Source organism: Pipra filicauda, unplaced genomic scaffold (genome assembly GCF_003945595.2).
Source record: "Pipra filicauda isolate LSUMZ 115617 unplaced genomic scaffold, ASM394559v2 scaffold569_size315192_pilon, whole genome shotgun sequence".
In the NCBI taxonomy this organism is placed as follows: Eukaryota; Metazoa; Chordata; class Aves; order Passeriformes; family Pipridae; genus Pipra; species Pipra filicauda.
The window spans coordinates 256,940-270,146 of NW_024104719.1; the positions used below are offsets into that span (position 1 = coordinate 256,940).

Here is a 13,207-nt window from a genome sequence, read left to right on the forward strand (position 1 = left end):
CCAGTCTTCAGGAACAAGGCATTACTTAGTATTTATTTAAGATTATACAGCAGGTAGCATACAACTTTAACACACCTCTACATTATCCTCACTGTGAACGAACGAATTCATATAGAGCAAGACATGAACCAAGCAGGGGCTTACATCTGCCTAAACCCCAGCCAAAACACGTACTCCCACTGAACTCAGGTCTGCAGCTGCTCATTAAAAAATGCTCTACTACTTAACAGCTCCCAGGGCAGTACAGAGCCGTCCTGTCTGTCCCCGTACCAGAAGCGGTACAAAAACTCAGCCTGTGCCCACACCGAACCCAGGACCGCGCTCCCGCTATTCCATCCCCTCCCAGCGCTGCCCCCCCTCGGCAGCCGCTCAGGGACTGTCCGAGGAAGGTGCCGGGCGGTGCCGCCCGGCCCTGCCCCGCCTCCATCGTGCGGGAGCGTTTGGGCGCTGCTCCGCGTACCGTCTCCCGGAGCAGAACCGGAACGGAAACACAGCTCCTCACCCCGCCTCGCCTCGCCCGGCCGGGCCGGCACCGCCCCCGCCTCCTCCCTGCTCCCAGTGGCGGACGCGAGTGCCGTAGATGGGACCTCCCCGGCGTGTCTGGGTGCGTTCTACCTTTCCCCCCTCCTTTCCTCACACTCCCCCTCTCACGCTGCGCTCTCAGTGTAGGCGGCTGACACACCGTGCCCCGGGGTCGGGTCCTCTCCCTTGTGTCCGGGCGAGCGGCGGGCTGTGGCCGGAGCGTCCGGCGCAAGGGAGGCCTGAGCCTGGCCTTGGCCCGCGGGGAAAACCGAAACCGAATGCGGTCTAAAATGACGTAGTTAGAAATTTGAGTGGAAAACTGCATAAACCACGTCTAGTTGTTGTTTTCTGTGTGTGTTGCTGGGGTGGCGGGTATTGTTAGGAGGACCGGGGCGTTAAAAGTAGCGCATATCTAAAAAACTTAGTGCGGGCACTACTAGTTTACGCTGTGAGAAAACTGTTTAAGCCTAACAGAATAATAAGGAATGCGAAAGTTCCCGAGGGAATTCCCTGTTTTTCCCGAGTACCTCGCACAAGTCCTTCTGTTAGAGGGCACAGGGCGATGAGGAAATAGGGAAGTGTGAAAGCTGTGGAGCACGCTCTGCAACTTTGAAAAATGCCGGATGGCAGCGGCTCGGAGCGCAGCCCTTCTGCCGCCGCCGCCCCGCCTGTTCAAACAAAGCAGAGCGGAGGAGACACAAAGCGCACCCAGCGCCGTTCGTCGCCTGCTCACCTCCTACTCTCCTGCCAGCGTGGGGTATTCCACGTGAACTCATCTTGGGAAACAAGGATCGTTTTCCACACCAGCCGCACCCACTGGGGTTATATCCTGGTTTTGTTGCCGGGAAGATGACTGTGAAACGTTCGGGATACAAAATGGCCAGCGGGGAGTTAACTGGACCCTTGTGCATCTTTGTGTGTGAAGTTTTAGTACGGTGTTATTTACTGCTCCTTGCAAGGGTGTGGGGAAAAAAAAAAAATCCTTGATTGCACATGCACGTGAACACACAGATTATTGGGGCAGTTTTATCTCTTGAGTATGAACTTTTTTATTTTGTCTTAGAGGATAAATTGTTTTTTTTCTCCTCTTTGTAGAGAATCTTCATTCAATGTAGGTCCTGTTGCAGGGCCCGGGTAATCTAAATAAAAAGCCAGCCTGCTCGGTTTTATGTTGCCATTGCTTTTTGCTTTTTTGTTAATTATTGCAGCTATGATAACTGTATCTGTGATGTTTGAAAAAGTCATCAGATGGCCCCTTCATCTCCTCGAGTGAAGTGGATCTGGCTTAGATAAAAGCACATAGAATGCATTGGGCTTGCCCCAGTCTTGTGACATATCTGCTGTCAAAATATGGGCACGTGGTGCTTGGTTGCAAAGTTATAAACTGGTTTAGTTTATACTAAAAACTTACTTCATGTTGCTCTTACTCATTCGGCACACGGTGTCCAGTGAATGTTATTGGTGATCACTGTGTGTGCACAGTTGTTTTTGCTTTTATTTAGAGCATCATTCCTGGTCCAGTGGAATCATACAGAAGAACACATGATCCCACGTCATTTTTCTTTTGTTTCCCCCCCCTCCATAAAATTAGGAAGTAGGCCCCCCACAATAATTTTTGGTCTTGATACTTGTCCAACAGAGAATGAGTTGATGTAATAAACTGTATATGGACCATCAGTGGAAAATACTGGGTAGAAACCAATGTGTGCTGGATCTGGATCAGTGATTTGGCGATGGTCAAACGCCACTCTTCCAATGTTTTTGTGGACAGACTTGCGTACAGGTAAGACAGTTTCAGCACTAAAAGTATGATCAGCATTTTTTATAATGAGCATGTGATTTAGCTTATATAAAGGAAGTTCACAAAAGTAAGTTATTTATATGTGTACTTTAAAGGCAGATTATTTTTAAAGTAACATATAATTGGTAATTTTGTGTGTCTGAAATCTCAACTCTGTAGGAAATTACTCCCTAACACACACACGCGCACACACACATACTCTTCCTCTTTTTTTAACTAGTTTTAAAAGACTAGATAAAAATCAACTGGAATAGTTAAAAGTTTTTTTTAAGATTTCTAAAAATGGCCAAAAGTTGTTAAATTCCTCTTTACTTTAGAGTGAGTCATAAATAAAATTTCCTCAAGTCCTTTTGAAAGTCCCAGCTCTATGTACCTGGGAGATACTTTCATATGAAAGTGTTTTCTGTCTCCCCTTTCCTGACTGCATTATGGCATGAAAACAGTCTGTGTCTTTCTGTAGAATTCTCATCAATGTTTGATGCTAGATTGAAAATAAGTTAGCAATTAATATGCTTTTTCTCTGATAGAACATTCTCCAAAACACATTAGAGTGTAAGAGGAGTTCCTCTGCTTATCCTCTGATACACTCTTTTAGTGGGCAGTGACACCCAGTCCATGAGTTTAACCAAATGTGTTTTTTACTTCCTTTCTGAGGAAAGTCAAGTAGATCTGTAGAGTTATTTTTCATTTAAACAGCACTTGGGGGGCGGGGAAGGCTTGTAGATGAGTTTATCTCGTCTGCTTCATTTATGAACACAGTATATGACATTGTTGCTTGTAACCTCCAGAAGGTGTAACAAAAGGCTGAAAATGCTTTAAAAAAATCTTCCTCAGGTGCTAGAATCTTCAGTGTGTTAGGCTTTGAAGTTGTGTTAGCTTTTGCTTTCCAGTACAGTGTAAAAAAAAAACTATGCAGTTTAGTCATCAAGCTCCTTTTAAGGACTAAGATTTGTCTTCAGATTGCTCATCTCACCTTTCTCCATGTATGTAATGGAGATCAGAGGAGGCTAGATAGAATTTCCAGAGTTGGTGGCAGTGGAAATTGAACATAGCACCCTATTGATTTTGTTAATCACAAGGCTGGGGGTTTTTCTAAGGTGGAGTTTTTATTTCAGTTTTCACTATGGTGACACGTGAATGTTACATGAAGAAAAAGGCAGTTCTGTGGCTTATCTATACCTTCAGTTAACCAATTTGCATATTGAAGGTTGGAATTTTTTCTTTGAGCGGTTCTTCAGCCTTTTTGAGCATGAAGGGTGTGTACGGAGAATCCTTAAAACCCGAATAATTCATTCAGATTGGAATCACTTTAAATTATGCCAATAAGTAAGAAAATCCACATGCTCCTGTATTTACAGCTAATTAGCGTTTTAAAATATTACGTGTTATCTTGTGAATATTTCCTTAATTTTTACTTCATTCAAGACCAAGTGCATACCTGATAGCAGTGGTTTTGTATGTGGAGGTTTTTTTTCGTTCTTTCATCTACTATATATGATTGCACTACCTTTTAGCTTCCTGAAAAATGCCTTGAGACTTTGAAGGGAGAAAAGGTGGTGATGAGCAGAGGGGTGGAGGGTTGCTGGGAAGAGGTCAGAGCTTTCAGAAATACTTGAAGTACCCACTCATCAGGAAGCCGATGACTTTTGTTTCACTTCCTATGGAATTTACAGATTAGTGTTAGTGTAATTCACTTTAAAAAGAACTCACATGTCTTTCTGATTAGTATGATCTACCAAGTACCTTTAGTTCTGTAATGAACAGCTGGGAGAGTCCCTCGAACACAGGAGGTCTGTGAAGAGTAAGTTGGAGTTTTAGTCGAAAGCAAAATACTTCAGTTAGGAGAGTTAACTGTGAACTTGTGCAGCAGATCCCTGATTTATTGACTTCTAATTCTCTCCCACAGAACTGCTTTTGTAAAAATGCACCTAGTTAAGAATGAACACCAGAGAAGTGCTGCGATAGACATGGGCCTCATGTCGTGTTGGTTTCCTGTTTATAACCAGTAGGCACAGCAACGGAGTGATGACCGCGTGCCAAGTGCCAGCTGCCCTTATTCACCAGATTCAAGAAGAACTGGATAAAGAAGAAGAAGAGATGATGGTTTTCCTGTGCCGAGACCTTGCTCCTGACTTGGCCACTGCTGATCTTAGAGAGATCTTGGCAGCTTTGAATGAGAGGGAGAAACTGTCTCCTGTTGGCTTGTCTGAGCTGCTGTACAGAGTTAAAAGGTTTGACTTACTGAGGAGGATCTTGAACACTGAGAAAGCAACAGTGGAAGCTCACCTTACCAGGAGTCTCAGACTTGTCCCTGATTACAGGTAATATATCTATTTCAGATTTCAGAGCTATGCTATCTTGTTCAGAGTAAATGGGGGGTTTTTCTTAGTTTCGGAGAGGCATGGGAGGGTTGGGTTTTTATTATTTTTTTATTTTATTTTTATTTATTTTTTAAAAAGTTATTAAAGGTAAAAGAAAAGCAGAAAAGAGCATTATATCTAGAATTACAGTGAAAAGAATATGTCAAGTTTAGTCCCTAAATTAAACCTTAGTAGTTTCTCACAAGTCGTGACATTAGAAACATCTATATTTCAGGAGTTTGTATGTTAGTCAATAAAACCAATTATGTTTGTAAATTGTAGATTAGCAGATAAAAATGGCACTTTAAAGGGACATCATTAGTTAGAGGTATTTTCTAGTTTGCTTTGGGCACATAGCCATGTGGTATAGCTTTTCTCAAGGGACCTCTCATACTACTTTTTTACTCTATTAGTTTCGAGAGGCTAAAATTAAGAAGTTCCAGTTATTTTCTTTGAGAGACTTCAGAAAGAAATACATATACTCACAAGGAAGATTTTCCTATGTTAACTTCTCACTAAAATAAAAACCCTGTACCTAATAGGTAAAAAAGTTAAAGATGTGTTCTGTTGTCTCATTCTCTATTGAAACATGAAGAAGACTTTTGTTTTCCTGACAGTGGCTATTACAGTGTGAGTAAGGCAGGTGCTAATTAGAAAGAGTAGGATCTTATAGCATGGTAGGTTTTTTGCCTGTTTATTAGTTGGAAATGATACATTAAGACTGGAACATGGGAGAAGCTCAGTAGTTGGGCAAGGGAGGGATCTTGCTTCAAGCTAATCGTTTAGAAATATCTCAACTTTTTTTCAGGGTGCTAATGGTAGAAATAAATGAGAATCTGGAAAAAGAGGAAGTGGGTTCTCTTCTTTTTCTACTTAGAGATTATACACCTCGGATGAAAATGGCAAAAGATAAGGTATGTTTTTCTGGTATTCTCCCCTGGAGCAGGGAGAGATCAAAGTAAAAAGGCAAGTAGCTAGAGATCAAAGGAGAGGAGACAGTGCTGCAAGGGGTAGCGAGGCAGGAGTAGAAAGACATCAGAAAGTGGACACAGAGTAGTGGCTTCTATTTCATTTCGTTGCTTTTTAATTCAAGGAAGGAGGCATGAAAAACAGGGAATAGTGCTTGCTGTATCTAGATGCATAGTGTTAGAATGAACCTCACAGGCAGAAGGCATTTTTAAAAAGTCTTCAGTAATACTGACCTGAAAGCTCATATAAGAAGGATCTGAAACCAATAATCATTTGAAATGTATCTTGAATTGCAAAGTCACTTTTTATGTTTGTGCTCTGCTTCACTTACAAAGGAACAGATTTATTTTAATTATGCCTTTCTCTGTACCTTTTTATTCTGAATATTTAAGTCCTCTGAGAAAGCAGAAAGTCAGTAGAGAGGATTCAGAAAACTTGACCACTGTGCATAGAAGACTGAAGATTTCTGTCTTCTTCAAAACATTTTCTTTAATCAAGGAAGGAGAGGCCCTACAAATTTCACAAAGCTTTCTTGCCTCTTGCTTAGTGGCATGTGAGATGACGTTCCCAGTGACTGACTTTGTAGCAAAAATGAAATGCAAAACTGTTTCCTCAAAAACTTAAGATTAATTTTTAAGAATATCACTTTCTAGTTTCTGTTACTTCTGTGATAATACCAAGAATTCTTATACCTTTCAGAATATTTTCTTAGTGTGTCAGAAGGTAACATCCCTACATTGCTTATACAGCCTTTATGACCTCCCCATGGTATTTTCTGGGTTGTTTTGTTGCTTCTGATAGAGAACAAATTACTGATAATGTTTGGTTTTCATTTGCTGTTCTAGAGTTTTCTAGCTCTTGTAATTGACCTGGAGAAACTAAATTTGGTGGCTCCTAATCAACTGGATTTGATAGAAAACTGTTTTCAAAGTATTCACAGGATAGATTTGATTAGGAAGATTCAGAACTACAAACACAAAGGTAAGATGCTATTTTTGCAGTGGTTACTCTTGATAGCAAGAATGAGATGTGCTTTTACTGAAAATAAAACTATGAGTTACAAATCAGAGTATTTACATGCTTCACAGATTTAGGTTTTTAAAACAGTTGATATATCGTGGTGTATTTGTGTGTTTCTGTTAAATTTGCAGCTTTAATGTCCTCCGTTCATTCTCAGCCAGTGTATGTAAATGCACGCCCAGCATCTCTCACTAATCTCAATCTGATTGATCCTCCTTACAATTCAGGGGTAAGTATACAAGAAATCAGACAAATCCTTTATTTCTGAATATTGCCAGATGTTAAAAGGAGATTCATCTTTCAGAGCCTGAGGAATGAGAGATTGCTAGTGACTAAAATACTACTTGGTTTGTTTCTGTTATTCCCACTGTTTGCTGGGTTTAGGGTCTGAGTTAAATCTTCTGAGTGAGAAAGGTCCTCTTTAAAGAAGTCCTGTGAATTTTTCCCTATTAGTTGAACATATAAAATCTGTATCTTGAAAGGTTTTTTCTGCTACACTCTAGTGGAGTTTTGCTTTTAATGGTCTTTACAAAACATATTATTCTTCTTTGTACCGCTGGACCTTGCAGGGAAAGTAGCTTTTAATTTTTGAATCTGGAGATTAGAGCTTTTTAAGAAGAATTTTTCAGATTTTTTTTTTTGTGGTTTGTTTTAATCTCATTTTAAGAAAATATGTCAGTATGTGAAAAGTCATCAAATCCTATTGCATGCAGTATTATTTATATTTGGGTTAGGTCTGATATTGTATTAGTATGACCTTCCTTAAAGTCTTTAGTCTTGCTAAATTGGATGAGATTAATTCTGTCACGTGTTCAGTAAATGTTCCCTGCTGCTCTACGGGAAACAAAATTCACATCTGTGGAGATTTTTTTTTTTGTTTTACTAGATTGGGGAATAAACTTTTCTTTGCTGATCATGACAAGCTGGTAATTTTTTTTCTGAGGAACAATAATTTTGGAGTTTTTTGTTTGTTTGTGCTTTTGGTGGTTTTTTTCATTAGTTATTTTGTAGTCCTGATTAGGTGATATATATGAATCTAAAACATGTAATCCTTTTATTGAGGAAAAAATACTATTGTGTTTTATTTTGGAACACATGATTATTCTTGAAATAGAAAGGGAAAATTATGCCCTTTTTCTTCATTTTAGATTCAGAATGGGAGCAAAGAAAAATTACAAAATGGACTAAATCATACCCTGGGTAAGAGCATTTTTATCTGAGTTTTGGTGATCTAAAAGAGCCAAATGATTAATTTCTTTGTATCAAAAGGACTGTTGTTTGATGGTTGTGTTTATGGCTAATCCAGCTGATAACACCAGGAGCAGAGAGTATTTGGTACCTCTGAAAACTGAGCCTGGCCTCATTATTTGGTCTTTAGTTGCTTTGCTTGTGCTGCCACATTTTAAAACTTTATTAAAAATTGTTGTGGGTTTCCACTGTCACAGGTTTTTAACAGAATAAATACTTTATTAATAAAACCACAGATAAGATTGACTATCCCGAGTACCAGGTTCTTTCCATGTATATTGTGTTTTCTCTGGAAATACTGCTCAAATATGGTGATTTTTAAGAGTAGTTGGCTGAATTCTCTCAGTGTAGGAGAGATTCCTTTTTTATTCTAGTCACAAGCAATGTAAAATGCAATCGAAATGACAATTTAGAGGAGAAGAGTCGAAGGCTTTTTAAACTTCAGTGGCATACATAGAATCTAAGAGGTCCAGATGAGTGAGATACATTCCTCTTTATAACTGATCTGGTGTCAAAGAAATCTCACTGGTACTTATGTACTGAGATTGCTTCTGTATGTTTTAACTGCAGCAGAACCAGTTCCCATGTCCATTCAGGAATCGGGATCAGCGTCACATAAGGTATGTGCTTGTCCATATGTATGCATGTGAATATAATAACCTCTGTGAGAACTTACCTTGGTTTTCTGGGTGTTTCATTTGGGGATTTCCTTTAATTGTGTGCAGACAGAGTAATGTGTACACCCTCAGCCATAAACAGGTTCTGTGAATTGCTTTTGCAGAATATATTTTTAAATTAAAAAATTTGCTGCTACTCTGGAAGCAGCAGTGTGCAAAATCCATGTATGTGTGGTGTGTACACAGAACTTGTACATTTATTAGTGGAGGCCAAGTTAAAACCTGTTGGAGGTCAGACCTCTCTTGCCATCTCATTAGAAGTCACAGGGCTTCTTTGCATGCAGCAAACTTTGTTTATGCTTCCCTCCTCACCCCTTGCTGCTCCAGGCAGGAGACAGACATGCTTTAGGTATTAATGGACTACTGCTATTTTCACTAGTTCTCCTGTAGGACAGGAACAACAGAGTTACCTGTACCAATTGAATTTTAATCTCTTTAGAGGGGAGAGTGATTGTGATGTCATTACAGATTATTTAGGAGCAATGCAGTTATTCCACTAAATAAGGGAACAAATGTTCTGATGAACAGTGCTTGCTTGCACACCTGAAGAACACAAAAGTTCTCTACTGTGTTGGCAGTATGAAGCTTGTAGCTCCCAACATCTCAATAGCAGAGACAGTATTATAATACTTATATAAGTATTTATTTTTTACTTCAATAAATACTTAATTTGGAAGTACTATAGGAAGATCACTGCTTTCATAGTGCAGGGCTTTAAAAAGCCCCTTCACCCCACACGGCAAAAAAACCCAAAACCTGACAGACTTGAAGATCTGTTTAGAGGTAAGGTTCATTTCAGACTTGCTCCTATCATTTTTGATATAGTCTTAGTCTCTGAGGATCTTTATAGTAGAAGGATTGCATAATGCAAGGAAACAAAAATTAAGCCTGTACTAGAAATAGGGGGAAAGAATCATTAGTCCATTTCTTCTGATTTTTTTGTTGTGTAAATAAGATATGCTACATCCCAGTAGATAGATTTCTGCTAGCTACTCTATGGAAAACAACTAAATGTAATTTAATAGATCTGAGGTGCTAAAATCTGAGAAAACAGTAAGGTCTGTAAGTTGAGAGAGTGACGTTAACTTTCTAATTGTCCTCTCATGTTCCTCAGGGGACTGATGAACCTTACAGAATGCAAAGTCAACCTTTAGGAATATGCCTGATCATAGACTGTATTGGCAATGATGCAGGTAAGTCTCTGGAATTTGAAGTTCCTTAACTTGTTAATAATTAGAACAATTTAATATAAAGAGTATGTTGTACATTTACCAGCCAGACTAGGGTAATGTTGTCCTAGTCAGCTAGTCTACCAATTCTAGTAAGTCTTCTAAAGCAGGGAGTTGGAAGGCCCAGCCTGAGGTTAAAACCAACTGTCCCCCCAACTATTGCAAGCAGTGTTAGTTTGGTTTTTTGGTGCAGAATCTCTGAATGAAAGAACTTGAAGACTGAATTTTGGGAGGGAGAAGGAGGATGTTCAGAGACCTACCTGCTACAGTCATACAGCAGGTTATTGTCAGAGATGGTAAAGATAGTGTTTCCCACCAGTTAAGACAACCAAAACCATTGGATTTGAAGTGCAGTCATATAGGACACGATAGATTTTGAGTAGTTATGTGTTCCTTTATTAATAATACAGGCTTCTGTCATACCTTGCACAGTTTAACTGAAACTGTCACCATGCTGTCTCTGTAGTCACTGCCATGGTTAAAATGTGGGGGTTTTCTGATGACCTGATCTAATCCAAGAATTAGATTTTTGCAGAAGCAGAAAAATCCCTCAGTCTCTAACCACTATAGCACTTGAGGCTAAAAATAAAAGTGAAGAGAGTAATTGCAGTCAGTTCTGTAGTAGGCAGGAGACATAGGGGAAGGAGAGGGTTTGTGGACATATCTTTTATTTTTATCATATGTAATGGTCCAGCAGATGGACCAACTTAGAATTATTCATGTAGTTGTTAAAGAGCAGTGGATGTGGAAAGTAAAATTTTTGTGTTTGCTTGACAATAATATGTTGGATAAATTATAGAAACCAAGACATTTTGCCATTAGGATAACAGGAACTAAAACTGATTCACAATCCTGCCATGCATGGATAAGAGGGAAAAGGAAGGCACTTAACTCAGTTACATGCAACTGGGAAGCACCTTTGAGATTTTGGTCTGTACTACCGAGTTCATCGCTGATTTCTGGAGAAGAAAAAAAAAAACAAAACCAACCAGACAAAATCCCCCCCCCCCCAAAAAAAAAACCTAGAAGAACAAGGATGCAGTTGCTACATATAGAAATTATATTGTTCATTGTAAAGTGCTAAAGCACTTCCTCACTTCTACTCTCAAAAAAAAACAAAAAAAAAACCCTGAATTTGTCTCAAGAGGAAAATAGACTATCTTCCAAGGACTGAAGGACTGGGGCTGGTGGCTCTTGGAATCATAAATGACTGCAGAAGGTTCATTTTTGACTGAATTAAGGGAGCCTCTGTGTTTTTTATGCAGTTCTGTATATCTATAATAACCATTCAGAGTAATTTTGACCATTAAAAGGGGAAACAGGCTTCCCATGCTATTCACGTAATTCCTTACCATTTCAAATATTTTCTAATGTTTTTCCTTGCATCATAGGAACTTGGGATACTGACTCTAAATGAAGTATGCAAGGGTCTGTGGAATTTGGAACAGATCACGTGCCAAATAATACTGTCTTTTGTTATCATGAAGTAGATAACTCCCGTTAAAGACAACATGCATAGAGCACTATAAGTATGTAATGTACTGTGATCAACACTGCGTCCTCCTGATTCTTTAATTATTGTGATAAACTACTTAGTTCCAATAGCAAAACACTGTAAATATGGTAATTCGGGATAGTTGAGATTGAGCCTCAGTGTGCTGTGATTTAATTACCTGTTGCTTCTTTCAGATGTGTTGGAAGAGACCTTCAGAGGCTTGGGCTATGACGTTCATTGTCACAGATATTTAAATATTGCCACCATGAAGCAAACATTGCTTGACGTTGCAAGTTTGCAGCAGCACAGAAATTATGACAGCTTCATTTGCATATTGGTCAGCCGTGGAAGTCATCAGGGCATCTTCTGTACAGACATTACCTGTTCTGGATTCCCTTTGGAACAAATAAAAAATTACTTCACACCAGACTCATGTCCTGGACTCCTAGGAAAACCAAAGCTTTTTTTTATTCAGAGCTACATTGTGCCAGAAAACGAGCAAGAATGTACTAGTCTGTTGGAAGTAGATGGGAATGATAAAAATATCGTTACTAAAGTCATTATCCCCCGAGGAGCAGACATCTTTTGGAGTCATTGTAAGGTGGATGCGTCTACACTAGAAAAATCCTCAACTTCATGCTCATATTACCTGCGTTGTCTGGCTGAGCTACTCCGCGATCCTTACATAAGGTAAATTAGAAAAAGAGGAAAAAAATAACCCATTTCCTATGACAGCCTGTTGTCATTGAGAAGGAGAAACCTTAAGTTCCGTCCCATCTGGTCCTGTAAAGTGACTTCATGCAGCGTCATAAACTAAAAGACAAGTAGCCTGAGGTAGGAATGAAGTTTCTGGTTGTGAAGAGTAAAATTAAAGTGTGTTATGGCACTGGGGTTTGCAGAGTAAGAAGGGAGTCCTGGATAATGTATGTCAGCACTTTAGAGAGGATGCAGAATCTTCCTTCTCCAAGATAAAAAGGCACATTCCAGGCTTCTGTTAAATTGAGGATTGCCATGTACCATTAAGGAGAGCTCTGCTTGCAAATATAAGAAAATCAGTGCCTAAGTTCAGGAAAAAGGCTGTAGAGAGGGAAGGATTTTCTGCTTTTTGTAGATTTAATTTATCCTTCACTCAGCCACTAGATTGCCAGTATTCTTGAATTTAAACTGTCAGAAAACTTTTCTCTGTTTAAAGAGATCAAAAGGAATCTGAGCAAAAGTCACATATATATATTTGGATATATAACAACAACAAAGATTTTCTCTATACAAATGATCTATCAGGGAGCTAACAGCTGTTTTTCAAGGTAGTTGCAGCATTAACATTTAGTACCTTTTTACAAATGCCAAAACCTTGTCTTGAAATCACAGATCATCATATCAGCATAATTAATATCACAACACTGATTTGGGTTATAAGTTTGTCTCAAAATGCCTCTTCAGCCTTGTGTTTTAGAGGTCTAGCCTCTGCAGTAAAGACTGACATTTGGAACTTTCTCCTTGCTGAGTCTAAAGTTGTCTTCTCTCTTGTGGATTCTTAGATGGTGTCTTGCTTCATTCTCTAATGGAATGCTTTTACTTTTGTTGCTGCAGGAAACTCACCATATCAGATATCCATACGGAACTGAACGGAAGAGTTTATAAATGGAATGAGACCGCTGAGCCATGCCAACAATACTCACTTCTGCTCCAGCACACACTGACGAAGGAACTTTTTCTTTTTCCTACTTAACTGCTCTTGGAAAGGACATATCTGAAGTTTCTAACAAGAAGTATTTAATATGATCCGAACAGTTTCACACATACTTTTACTTTATGCATTTTATTTCATGTATATCTAAAGTGCCTGTTGCTTCCAAACCCAAGAATTTGGAAGCATTTTGGTGCGT

General features: G+C 39.2%; 1 protein-coding gene across 2 annotated transcripts; it reads left to right on the forward strand.

Annotated features, from left to right (window-relative positions):
* The first annotated feature begins 443 nt into the window (after positions 1-443).
* On the forward strand, positions 444-13,121 carry CFLAR (CASP8 and FADD like apoptosis regulator). Of its 2 annotated transcripts, none has more exons than XM_027725708.2 (11): positions 444-604; positions 2,162-2,305; positions 4,230-4,644; positions 5,492-5,597; positions 6,498-6,633; positions 6,804-6,901; positions 7,821-7,872; positions 8,491-8,540; positions 9,712-9,790; positions 11,516-12,011; positions 12,912-13,121. In XM_027725708.2, exons 3-11 carry the CDS (start codon positions 4,349-4,351, stop codon positions 13,048-13,050), a joined length of 1,452 nt encoding a protein of 483 aa, XP_027581509.1. In that variant the 5' UTR covers positions 444-604; positions 2,162-2,305; positions 4,230-4,348; the 3' UTR covers positions 13,051-13,121. The 2 variants fall into 2 exon arrangements, with proteins under 2 accessions (XP_027581509.1, XP_027581508.1); XM_027725707.2 differs by having other exon boundaries at positions 4,330-4,644.
* The last annotated feature ends 86 nt before the right edge of the window (positions 13,122-13,207 follow it).

What these genes read in the sequence shown, in the direction of transcription:
- CFLAR (XM_027725707.2), top strand. Translation starts at nt 2,256, where the DNA reads ATGGTCAAACGCCACTCTTCCAATGTTTTTGTGGACAGACTTGCGTAC. An exon ending in GTGGACAGACTTGCGTACAG is followed by an intron (nt 2,306 to 4,329) that starts GTAAGACAGTTT and finishes GTTTATAACCAG; the next exon opens with TAGGCACAGCAACGGAGTGA. An exon ending in CGGGATCAGCGTCACATAAG is followed by an intron (nt 8,541 to 9,711) that starts GTATGTGCTTGT and finishes CATGTTCCTCAG; the next exon opens with GGGACTGATGAACCTTACAG.